The sequence below is a fragment of the Anarrhichthys ocellatus genome, unplaced genomic scaffold, assembly GCF_004355925.1.
Source record: "Anarrhichthys ocellatus isolate YVR2014 unplaced genomic scaffold, GSC_Weel_1.0 scaffold263, whole genome shotgun sequence".
Classification (NCBI taxonomy): Eukaryota; Metazoa; Chordata; class Actinopteri; order Perciformes; family Anarhichadidae; genus Anarrhichthys; species Anarrhichthys ocellatus.
Window position 1 is genome coordinate 75512 of NW_022280290.1, and position 13254 is coordinate 88765.

Genomic DNA, 13254 nt, shown 5'->3' on the forward strand with positions numbered 1-13254 from the left:
AGTTTTGCAAGAAAAATGTATTTAGACAGGCGTCATGTAGGGCAGAAGCCTTGTGCAGCTTTGGCTCTCTGCTCTCCCATTTGCTTTCCTGTGTTATGCTTCAGTGCTGATAGTTTACACTAGGTCCCCATTAGTGTCAGAAATGCTGGGTGATGCTCAGTTACTGAGATAAACAGAAGGAAGGGGTCAGCATCTGTGTCTACAGTACAAGTGTTATTTGCTGCGGTGTGTGGTATTTGCTGTATGCTTGTATTTAAGTGTGTGTATGGGCTTATAATTGCTATTGGTAAATTTATCATTTTTCTCAGACAACAAAGTTAATCCAGTTATGTAGCTGGCTTTCCCCAGGCCTTATCTCGATTGGTTGAGGGAGGACGGGGCGGGACAAGCCATCTCTCAGTGAGGATCCCCAGACGCTCTCAGTTGCGCTGTGTCTATACAGACAGATCCACCTCCTTCACAGCCTGAGAGTTCTTCATGGACAGGAGGACTGGAACTGCAGCCGAGTACTTCTTTGCCCAGGATAACTTACCAAATGACATTTATCAAAAAGAGATTTTGACAAGTCAATGATCAGTTTATTAAAAGAACCATAAAGTAGCTTGGAATCTTGGAAAATACTTCAAGAAGATTTTGAGGAATTAAAGGAATTTTAGGGAAATTGTGGGACACAAACAACGGCAAGCATCACAAACTGGAGACGTTCTTGCAAATCATCCTCAAAATTTCTCCAACAAATTCTCAAGATCCCCAAGGTAAGGACAAGCTAAGAGGACTTAGCAGGATCAAATAAGGATTTAGAGGCCTTGCATACAGGGGTGAGGTATAAGGTGGGGAAACAGCTGAGAACCCAGAAACCTGCTGCTACTAATGTAAACAGACAGCACCATGCCAACCCTGCTGCCAACCTGTCACAAGAGGACCCAGACAACAGCAGGACAGACATTCCTGCTTTTGTTCTTCTTTGTTATCTTCAACCATCAGGTAAATGCTTAACGTACACATGCATGCACACACACACAAATTAGGCCTTTCAATTAAGTTACATTGAAGTCTTATTTAACGTTGGACTCTACAGTAAGTCAGATGTAATTTTAATTGAATATTTTTTCAACAGAAATTGGCTCCACAAAAGAAATATCCATCCAATTTAGCGAGGCAATTTAATACGTCATATTTCTCATGAAACACAGCAAAGACCCTGATGACAGATGAATGTCTAGGAATAGAAGAAAAAACAAACAGCATGTAGCAGATTATATTTAGGCTACACGAGGTACCATTGCTGAATTTTCTACAGTATCTATTTGAAGCAGGGATAGGCTCATGCGAGACAACAGAGAACATAGGAGACAGCAGCTCTTGTCTTCCCTTCATTGGTGGTACCGCTCTGTACAGAGTTGACAAGACAAACCCAAGCAAATTGAAGCCTTCTCTGTCAGGTGGTGGATGAGCCACCAGGCAGCTAAACGAACACAGGGTTTTACAGATATTAGCTTCTCACTCACTGGTTTGTGAAGGTTGGGAGTTTTCGACCAAGAAAGGAAAGCTGCAGGCCCTTGGTCCTGATAATTAATTATAAATGAAAGAGATTGCTGCTGTGGTCTGAAGTTTGCTTTTTAAATAAAGACAATTATAATGTATCTTACTAATGACAGCAAATTAAGGAATAATCATATTTCCAACATTAATTACCCTCCCCAAAGCACTGTGTTCAGCAGCCTGGTATTCAGTCAAAGTTTCACGGAATTTTTGTCACGTGACTTGGTCTCAGCCAAATCAATCATGGCTTCCCAGCTGTGCTGAGAAGCTCAATTTTAAGTTTAGGTTGTGTTTTCATATGTATTCATGGACCGTTGGAAAGATAAAAATCTGACAAATATTAAGTTTTTACAGCTTCTGGCTATGATAAATGGTGTAGTTTTTGTGATTGTTTAAAGAAAACATGCTTTTGATCCCGCTGGCGGGTTTTGGGGTTCAAAAGGTTAAATGCATCAAGACTACATGATTCCAAAATAGAATAAAATAAAACAACTCTTTGAAATACTGCTTCATAGGCTCTATGACTAAAGGTTACAAGTGCCAAGCTTCATCAAAGTCAGTCAAGCACTCAACCACAGAATGCTCTATGGATTCGCTTAAGGATCCAGCTTCCTGCTCCTGCTCTGGTGAAATTAGAGGCGTTAGACAGTATCAGATTTCACCTGCAGTATACCGCAGTACCACCGTTTCACAGTTTTGCACAATGTTCCTAGGTATTTGTTTTATCTTCAATTAGATAAGTCAATTAATGAATTAGTCAATTAATTATCTCAGTGAAAAAATAGAGATTAGGTTTTGGGTGAGTTATGTCTTATTATCATACAGCTCTGCTGAGCTTTTTTAGCTTATTTTGATTTGAAAAAATACACTCAATTGTATTTCCAGCTACAGCAGATAGCTGTTTTTTTAACTATACCTGCTCAGCACCAAACGGCAGATCAAGTTAGTGACTAGCTGGGGCAGTTGGTGCTAAAAGCTCTATAAGTTGATAATATATCGAATACATTTTTATAGTTTCTTCCAATGATACAAAAATACAGATTGTTTCTACCATGTGGAGAGATCTATTCCAAATTGGTATTCATCTTTCGAGGGGGAATGGAACATTTAATTAATATTAAAGTGAATTTAATGATAATATTATATGTACACTTTAATTCCAGCATTCTCTTAAATTTTACTGCTCGGATTAAAAAAGAAAGTTCGTCTCACTTTTTAAATCTTCCAGCAGGTAACAGGCTCAGTGCTTGAAAGTCTGATAGCTAAACGGACTGAATACTGGGAGGAATGCAACAGAACTCTGGCGACACGGGCACTCCCAGAAAGTGGTGAGCCTCCTGTCAAGTCTAAGGTTAATTATCTTGATCGTTATTACCTTTGTGAAAACTTGATTATTCTTGTTTTGCAGGAATCTACTGTAGAGGAACATTCGACACGTTTGTGTGTTGGCCCCATTCACCTCCTGGGAATGTGTCTGTCCCCTGTCCTTCTTACTTACCATGGATCAGTGAGGACAATGTTATGTTTTACCACTTCACTTAAAATACAACTCATGTATGAAGTCACTAATTAAAAATAAATGTAATTGAAGATTTGGTGTTTGATAATGCTTTGGTCCAGAATTTAACATCTCAGCAACAATTGGATGGATTTCCACAACATTTGAAAGAAAATTTGACATTTATGGATTCCCAGATAATGAATCCATTATCCTTGGCTACCCCTGACTTTTCACTGTACTACCATTAGGTAGTATTTTGCAGAAATTTGGGACAGGTATTCATGCTACTCTCAGGATGAATTAGAACCACTTTGGTGATCAATTGTTACATCTAGCGTCATCATCAGGTCAACATTTTAATTCGTCCACTACTTTGGTTTATGACCAGCAATTGACTGTAATTGGAAGAATGTTGGCATAATGACATTGGCATTTAGTTCAGTACAGCAGGCACCTTCAAATTAGCCTTAACCCTATCCCTACTTTCAAATTGCTTTCTCAATGATCAGTCCAGCCTTCCAAAATGATTTAACATCAGAATGAAGTTGTAATTAATCACATACGAGAAGTGCCAATACCCTTACAATTTAGGATTTAGCTGTATAATAATGTAAAAACAACAAGAACAAGAACAACAAATTCTCAGTCAGAAGCTACTATACATATCTATGTGTCCTTCAATTACCTACAGACGGCTCCAGGAGGGCACATCGTGAATGCTTAGTAAATGGGAGATGGCGACAGAGGGAGAATTCCTCCGAGACCTGGAGGGATGACTCAGAATGTAAGGACCACCATTATTTCAAAGATAAGGTGAGATAGTGGAAATACATGGTTTCTGCTACCTTTAAGTTTTGGAGCTGAAAATGTCTCTCTTTATTAGTAACATCACTTTCCTTTTGTGTGCATGTGTGTGTGTAAAGGAGGATGAAATGCTTCGCCAGACAGCCCTCAGGCTCATCTCTGTCATCGGCTATTCCCTGTCCTTGTCCTCTCTCTTTATTGCCACTCTCCTGATGGGCATATTGAGGTCAGTGGCAGAAGTAGAGGGGTTTCTGATGGTCAGGCAATCAAAATATTAAAATTGTATGAAGATGGGGCAGATTTGCCTTTCTCTCAGTTATGATAACGTTATACTCACCAAAGTAATTACTAAGATCTGAGAAAATGGTGGCGACAAGGCAACAAATATGACGGTTAACGGTAATGGTAAATGGACTTGCACTGGTGCAAGGTGCCACCTGCCCATCAAGATGTAAACTCAATCACATTCACACACCAATGTCACAGTCAGACACAGGAGCAAAAATGGGGTTCAGTATCTTGCCCAAGGACAGTTCGACATGCGGACCAGAGAAGCTGGGGATCAAAACGCTAATCTTCAAATTAGAAGATGACCTGCTCTACCTCTAAGCCACGACTACCTCTGATGGGGGTGACAGGGGGCTGGAAGCGCTGTGAATGTGAAGTTTTACATGCTGATCAAACAACCATCCAAACATACCAACCCAGTCCACGGAGGCATTATATTGCAATTGTGAGGGTCACTAGCATTTGCCCCCTACTAGCCTGGAGTGCTATTACTCAGATATTAATTAACAAAACATCCATATTGGGTCCCACATTATCCAAACCACCATACCACTATTTCGGTAAAACCAAAATTGAACGCAGGCAAAATGATCACGAGGATCCCTAACTACACAGAAAAACGGTGTGTGTGAACATCTTTGGCAAGTACATGGGTCAAACTTCAACCAGGAAGTTGGTCTGTAAACTATGGGAATAATCTTTGCTTTTGTTTCCTCCACTAAATAAGTTTTGCTATCATGGGGATTTGTTTGAATCCTGTCTTATTATCTAACTGCTTGTGTTCCTTGCCCCTACATCATTTTAGTATTCCCAGATTTTAGAAATGAACTTGGTGAGTACAATGTTATTATTAGAAATAGGACCCATGGCCAAAACTACTAAGGTAAAACCCATGTTTTATTAAGCTGGAATTAACCCTTATGCTTTGTATCTGTTTTCTAGATTGTACTTTAGATGTTTGGGAACCAACTCAAATTCTTATGATAGTTAGTTACTACTCTAGTGAATGAGAACAAAAATACTTTTTTCATATTGGCAATTTGAAGGTGCCTTATGAAGCTTTTTTGTAAACAAAGTTATATCCATTGCTTCTCACCAAAATGCATCGTTTTTTACTTCAAACCTAATAAACATGTTGAATGATTTACCTTCCTATAAATCATTTGCTTTTTGTAACATTTTATGGTGTTGTCGATGTCATTGTTGAAGATTAAACAGGCACCCACTTCTAAAAATATTGCTTCATACTGGTTAAAACAGGAAATGCTTCCTGGTCCATGTTGTTTAATGTTCCATCTTATGCTTCTCATGATTTTACAGTTGCACAGGATGTATAGATAATTGTCTTTCTCAAATTACATCTGTTTTTGCTTACAAGGAAGCTCCACTGTACCAGGAACTACATACACATCAATCTGTTTGTGTCATTCATCCTGAGAGCCATAGCTGTCATCTCTAAGGAAATTGTATTATACATCATGTATTCCAAGCTACCCAAGGACGATCCAGGATGGAACTCCTACTCAATCTCTACGGTATAAAATATACTGCCTTATTATTCACATATTAGCAGATACTTGCTTGTGCTGGGCCTTACAGCACTTGTGAATTAACCAAAGCAGTTTGAATCAGCCATACTATTTGCAACGCTAATTTTCTATATTTCTCAACAGACAGCATTGATATGTAAATTTTCCAAAGTGTGTATGGAATACTTTGTGGCCTGTAACTACTTCTGGCTCTTGGTGGAGGCCATTTTCCTCCACACGCTGCTCTTCACAGCTGTGCTGACTAAGAGACGTCTGCTGAAGAAATACATGCTCCTAGGATGGGGTAACGTAACTCAACACATTCTCACACATTCTAGGCTAAATACTAGCAGAGTTTTGGTGAGTGCGGCTGAACTTGAGTAGCCAAATATGGATACGATCTACCTGTCATCACCTGGCTTAAAAGCTAACGTATGGAAGCATTTTGCTTCTTCTTCCGTCCAACTCGGAAAGTGCGAAGCACGAAGTAGATTCACACTTTTTTTGCCAAGGATTTGCACCCCTACATAGTCATTAAGAATCAGAGCTTTCACGCTATGTTGCACACTTTGGAACCAAGATACAACATTCAATTGTGACATTTTTACGGACACTGCAATACTCTACCACCAAACCGAAGCTAAAGTTATGGAATCACCGAGGTAGGATGGTAGAAACATGTTATGCGAGACATCCGTTCCCACAGAATCTAGTGGCACCGTAACCACATGTTCCAGAAAGCGTTATTTTTGTATGAGAGCTGAATGCTCGTTGCCTATAAAAAGGGGAGAAGTCAATATTATTTATTTGTAAATAAAGACAGCTTCTTCTGTCACATGACTCAGAAAATGCTGAATTCTGTGTTTTTACTATGAGGATGCTGCTCCAGGCCCTATTTCATTTATTTTCCTGTTGGTTCTCTTTGCATTGTTTGGAAATGTAACCCTCCAGTTCACACATCTCTTCTATTTGTTACTAATATTGAATTAATAAAAGATAATGGAATAAATTCATCTGAATTATTACAAATTGGCTGTGTTTTTAAAATAGCAGATAGTCACAGTGAGAAAGAAAATCCTGTATCTAAAAAATGTTGATGCATTAAGAAGAATCTATAATGGTTTTATAATCACATCGTAGCCCTCTGAATCGTAATTGAATCGTGAGGTGCCTAGAGATACCCACCCCTTTTGAGAACGTTGTCATTTTCTGCTTGTTACATGCATGGTGTCTTTTCAAAATCACAGGAAACCTGTTGTTTCCATTTGTTACATGCACACAGTTTAAAATAAATTTCAAACGTAGGTTTACTTAAGCATAAATAATTTGGGTAGGTTTAGAGAACAGAAGTATTTTGTTAGGTGTAGAAGAAGATTGTGGTGTTGGTTAAAATAAGAACGTTTGTTGAATAAAATCATGACCTTTTACATAACTGGAGTCCGACGCCAAAGGGCACTGACCAAGTGACGTTATTTGATGAGTTGGAAGAGAGGAATTGTTTTGTGAGTAAGTGTGTGATTGTATTAAACATGTTGCATCTTATGCTTTTGTTACTTTTCAGGGACACCTATTTTGTTTGTAACACCATGGACAGTGCTCAAGATTTTATATGAAAACACAGAGTAAGTCTTTCATTACATACTTCACAATAAACAAATTAACTCAGTTAATTAAAATGTTTCTCATTGATTGACTTTTTTAAATCCTTTTATTCCTAAGATGCTGGTCAATTGTGAACAAATGGTTCTGGTGGATAATAAGAGGCCCAATTACTTTATCAGTGCTTGTAAGTGATTCCTGAACCAATCCTTGAAAGCCTTTCTGAGAATCACAGTACAGTTATTCAACCTGATGTTCACGTTAGTTACAGATTCATTATCTTGCTCCTGTAAGTCATGTTTCTTTGGTGCCAGCAATCAAGTAAATGTATTTCCTTTAAATCTAACCTAGATGTGTGTTGCAGGTCATTTTCTTCATATTCATCAAGATTCTGATGCTGCTGCTGTCCAAGCTGAAAGCAGATCAGGTGACGTTTACAGACTACAGATACAGGTATTTGTTCCTGCCTAGACTCACTAACTGTTTCCAAATCCAAATTTCAGGAAACATGTTTGAGCTTGAGTGCCAAGTAGTATATTTAAACATTAGGTTCCTGGTCAAATATTTAAATGTCAGTTCTTCCCATTTACAGTACAAACTCAAATGTCACACCTTTAAGGCTTTTCCTCTTAACCATGAATGTCACCATGGAAAGGAATCTTGTGAATACTATATAACTCACTTTGCCCTCTATTTTGTCCTTTGAATCATGTGCCACTATATATTTTGCGAACTTCCTACCTACTTAACAGTCTGTAAATATTCAGCGCTGTATTTTTTTGTCCTTCAGCTTGGCCAGAGCAACATTGGTACTGATTCCTCTGCTGGGAATCCATGAAGTGGTCTTCACGGTGCTGATAGATGAATGTGTGGAGGGCAGCAGTCGCTACGCCAGGAACTTTATCAACCTCACTCTCAGCTCGTTTCAGGTAACACCTGTAAAGTTGATTACATACATGGCAAGTTTTTTGTTTCTAAATCCACATTAACTATAATTCATGATGTGTATCCTTTTACAGGGATTTTTGGTTGCTGTGCTGTACTGTTTTGCTAATGGAGAGGTACATTTTATCTGTATGTATTGTGATTTTTCATAGATGTTGAATTCCATATGAATTGGAAGCTCAGTTAAGTCATTTGTTAGTTTAAGACTTTGAAGCTATATACAGTATATTATAGTGTCTATTAGGGTTGTCACGATACCAAAATTATGACTTCGATACGATACCTGCCATAAGTATCACGATACGATACCAGAATTCGATACAATACCACAAATACGATACGATACTGGTATATTTATCTATAATAGTAATAAATAAAACATCTGTACGGTTCCCTTTTTTACAGCTTGTTCCTGCCCAGCTTTTTGAACACTTAACAAATGGCATTAATATTAGTATTAGCCTACAGCAAGATATTAATGAAAACTACATGGTGCCATGATTGCTGCTGACTCTGCTGGCATCTGTCTGACTGTCTGTGGGAGTGGGTGGATAAACAATGCTTCATTTACTTGCATAGTGAGTTTGATATTTTCACTTCATATTTTATCTTAATTCATGGAATAATTATTTTTCCTTAACTAAAAATAAAAATAATTAGCTCAAGATCCACCCTCAGGCTCCATCAGCATGTTGCAATTTTGCATCAATTGTGTTTCATTGAGTACACTTCTGTGTGCATTGTGACCTCATGATCATATAGGCTTGTCGTCAAACTAGGCTACGGCTACTCGTGTTAGCTGTCTATGGGTGAGCTTGGGGGTGTTCATGTTTATAATCACATTTGCTTACCTGTCGTTCTTTGAACTCTTTGAATAGTTGGGGGTGTCTGTCTGAAAGGTGCTTTGCCATGTTAGACGTGTTGCCTCCCTTGGTCTGTGTGGCTTTGAAACACGTTTTGCAAACGGGTCTCTGTAGGTCAGTGGGCTTTCCTTCACTGTCTGCAATATAGCCAAAGTACTTCCAGATGATACTTCTGGCATCTTGTTTTTCAACAAGCCGAGGACGGTCGGCAAAAGCTCCTGCCATGTCTCCCCTGCTATCACTCGCTGTGAGTGCGCGCTGCCTGTTGCTGTGTGAGCGCTGGGCAGTCAATGCCTGCAGTCAGCATGACAGGGAGCGGAGCAGCGAGTGCGTTCTGATCGCGCACTATTTTAATAAAGTATCGATACTAAAAATATGCAAAATCATATCGTTTTTAACGTACAGGTACCGCGATACCTTTTTAGTATCGATACACCGTGCAACCCTAGTGTCTATATTAAAAGGGACAGTTCACCCAAAAATCTAAAACATATTAAATCCACAGACATTTTTATCATCTATCTATGCAGTTCTCCTCAGAGCTTTTAAGCCTCTTTTAGCTAACTGTCTTGGTTTTGGATCACACCTTTAGATCAAATAAACCTAATTTCCAGCAGCAGCAGGCAGTCGTTTTTGGCAGAATTTTTTACACAAACCAACTCTATGCGACCCGCTCAGCACCAGATGGCAAACAGACAGAGTTAGAAACTAGCTGGTGATATTAGAGTATTTAGCAGCTAAAGAGTAACACATTTTTCTCATGAGCAAAGCAGCCAGCAGCTGTTCTCAGCAAAAAACGTTCTTCCAAACCCAATGGATGCTACCTGCCAGGTACCAAACGACAGGCAAAAGAAGTGAGCATCTAGCAGATAGACATTTTAGTTTAGAGTTGGAGAGTGAAAATCAAACTACATTGATTCGGTGACCACGTTGTTCAGATGTATACCTACTATATACACTTAAAGAAACTGTGTAAGATTTAGTGACATCTAATGGTGAGTTGCATACTGCGATCAACTAAATACCCTTTTGCTCACCCCTCCATTTACAAGCATGTCTGAGAACTACAATGGCATTCAGGTAGGGATAGGTAAGGATTTCACTACAACAAGGAGCTATTCTTATCACTACTCGGTTCTTTTTCGTCACTAAATAATTGCTTTTAAAAACATATATGTATTTTTAAAAACAAATAAATTCAGAACAGGATTAGAATTTAATAATAATAATTTAAATATTACAAAATATTGTTTCTAGATCAACAGTAAGGTTTACAACAGAAAAGTCAATATACAAAGTCATTAGTAGCTCACTGTAAAAAGTCTAAAATGTCAATAGAATAAATAACATTCCTGAGTGAAGTTTATAAAGAAGAACCCAAATCATCAGTCAGTATCAAGTCCTTCCTCTTGTCCTCTGTTCTCCCTCTGATGTGCCTGTAAGTAGCGCTAGTAGAGGGAGGACGGCTGCTTTGTCTCAGCCAGCAGAGACGTTTACAAGAACAAACTGCTAAACAGTTAGACTACATACAGACAGCTTCTGTTTTAGCTTCTTTGTGAAAAATGTGCCTTTGGTCGCTCTAGGTGCTGACCTTGTGTGAATAAAGCAGTGGTTGATGAAAGACTGCGGAATTACATTATCCTTTTGTTAACATGTTAATGCTTGATGAACAAGTGTATTGATAACATATTGGCTTTTTACTCGTGAATCTTACATCTTACAACGCTCATCACTTCAAGTAATGAGCGTAGTTGTAGTTGTCATCTCTAGTAATCGTCACTTCAACTGGTTTACTTCAGTGTCTCTGCTGACTATATTAACCCTAAACATTAAAAAGTACCAATAAAATCACCAGTAACGTCAGAGCTTATCAACAATCCGGTCTTTAATAATTGAGCAGGTTTCGATACCCATCCCTACCTTTAGGCAACGTAAAAAACGGGAAAGGCTCTCGCTAGAGCCTGTGTTCGATTTGTCCGTTCTGGGATGCTGTAGAAACATGGTAGTGCAAGATGGCGGACTCTGTGGAAAAGGACCTGCTCCCTTTGTAGATACAAATGGCTCTTTCTAAGCAAACAAAAACACAAGTGATTATACACTAATGAAAACATAATTATGAATATTGCCATATCTGCCATAAACATGTAGTCGTCTAACTGGTGACAATTTTTTTTGTACTGAAATTCAGGTCCAAGCTGAACTAAAGAAGCGCTGGCAGCTTTTCCTGTTTACCAATCACTTCCAGGTGAGGAGCTGTTTTCGGTGCGTACCCCTCAAGTACCTCTGGAAGTGCACTCGATGGCGCCGCCCACAGTGCTCTCGGCAGAGTGACTTCTTTGACGAGGGCGGTACCTCCACAACACATCCACACCTGCTTCAGGTAGCTGAACATGAAGGAGGTGAAGGACTTAGACAAGGAGAGGTTAAAGGTCAGGGTTTGAAGGGCTGTGACACAACAGGGCTTGACTTTCTCAACAGGAAGAGCCTGTCCAGTAGTGATGGAGAGATGACTCTAGGGGAGACCATGGAGGAGATTCTGGAGGAAAGCCAATTCTGATCCCATTGAGGTTGTTGGTGCTTTTGTCATATTTTATGATATAAGTGCATATCATTATATTGAATGCTAAATCATGTGGGTCCTGATGCCTTGTCCTATAGATGGGCCCTGTGTTAAAATCTAGACCTTTCTTATTTACATTGTGTTCATAGTGTATGTATTCCCGACTAAAGCCACCACTTATAGTTGACACAGACAAACGTCCCTGTGAGTAGTCACCAAGTCTCTATAAGGGCCTATTGCCCAGGGAATAGGCAGTGATAAAGGCTTGGTGAATACTTACAGGGCTAGTTGGTGAGCTAAGGTCTAACACTAGCAAGCTGTTTCCTTCACTCATGATATGTTCTTGGGATCTGATATAATTTCAAGCTCATTACCAGTCATTGGTGGGATGTCACATTAGCAACATTGTGTTAATTTAAGACATGTATTTGTACCATCAACTCCTGTCTAAAAACTACGGAGGAGGGTTAGTGTAAATAAAAGTAGATAGAGCTATGCTAACATCCTCAATTTTGAACTCTTCAGGTCTAGGTGAATGTTTAGCACAAATTTACTTATCCCCTAAAAGTGAATTCACTGAATTTTTGTTTTTTTTACTGTGCCATTTAACTATTTTAATGGCTGGTGTCACCAGGCCTTAATTAAGGAGTAGTTGTTGGTCTCTGATTGGTCTGTGCAAATATTCAAGTTGCCATGAGTAGTCTACTGTGTGCACTATCATTTGAAGTGATATTACTTCTACTTCATGTGATGTATTTCTTTTTGGTTTGTTGCATTTTATGCGTTGTGCTTTGCTTTGTAGTTTGAATAGTTATTGTCATCAGCAACATTTGTAATGTGATTGTTTAAGCAAGAAAATCATCCCAAATAAATATTGTGAACCCCTTTAAAACATTTGAATTCATCAATGTATGGCTGAATATTGCTCAACAATGTAATCATTTAAACAAAACATGAATGTTTTATATCTTCATTGTAAAACATACAGCAGAGATTCAGGTGCAACCTACACAAGTAATGAAGGGTTAGGGTTGGGGTTGGGGTTGGGTTAGGGTTAGGTTTGGTAAGGAGCGTGGCCCTCCTAAGAGGGCCACGAGGGGCACTGGCACAAGGGGGCTGTCCTTTAAAAAGGCTTTAATAAAAACCCTGAAATAAAAAACAATTAAGACAATTTTATTAAAAACAGTCTAGGGAGCAGAGCGACTGCCAGCGGGAAAGGCAGAGAGGAAATGTTAAAGGGGGAAGGGAGGTTAAAAAGCGCAAACATGGGGAGAAAGGAAATAAAAAACACAATCACACACAGCACCTCCCCAATGAATATATAGATATATATAAAAAATGTATAAATAAATTTATATAAAAAAATTAATTAACATATAATAAATGTATATACACACAAACACCACCTCTAAAACTTTAAAAAGATAAATAAATAAGTGCTTAAAAGAAAGATAAGTTAACATATAATAAATGTATATACACCCACACACACCTCTAAAACTTTAAAAAGATAAATAAATAAATAGCATAAATAAAAACATGAGTGAGATATTGTGTAAAATTATGCCCAATAACCCTATCCCACGTCCGCCGCTTAATTGGGAGTTAAAAAAAAAAAAAAAA

General features: G+C 38.6%; 1 protein-coding gene across 3 annotated transcripts; it reads left to right on the top strand.

Annotated features, from left to right (window-relative positions):
• Positions 1 to 497: 497 nt before the first annotated feature.
• On the top strand, positions 498 to 12523 carry glp2r (glucagon-like peptide 2 receptor). 3 transcript variants are annotated; one of them, XM_031879444.1, is made up of 13 exons: positions 498 to 984; positions 2771 to 2870; positions 2951 to 3049; positions 3735 to 3856; positions 3967 to 4073; positions 5514 to 5670; positions 5809 to 5968; positions 7226 to 7286; positions 7384 to 7450; positions 7628 to 7716; positions 8054 to 8192; positions 8283 to 8324; positions 11260 to 12523. In XM_031879444.1, exons 1-13 carry the CDS (start codon positions 889 to 891, stop codon positions 11626 to 11628), a joined length of 1608 nt encoding a protein of 535 aa, XP_031735304.1. In that variant the 5' UTR covers positions 498 to 888; the 3' UTR covers positions 11629 to 12523. The 3 variants fall into 3 exon arrangements, with proteins under 3 accessions (XP_031735304.1, XP_031735305.1, XP_031735306.1); XM_031879445.1 differs by having other exon boundaries at positions 2774 to 2870; XM_031879446.1 differs by lacking the exon at positions 11260 to 12523 and adding an exon at positions 8614 to 8757.
• The last annotated feature ends 731 nt before the right edge of the window (positions 12524 to 13254 follow it).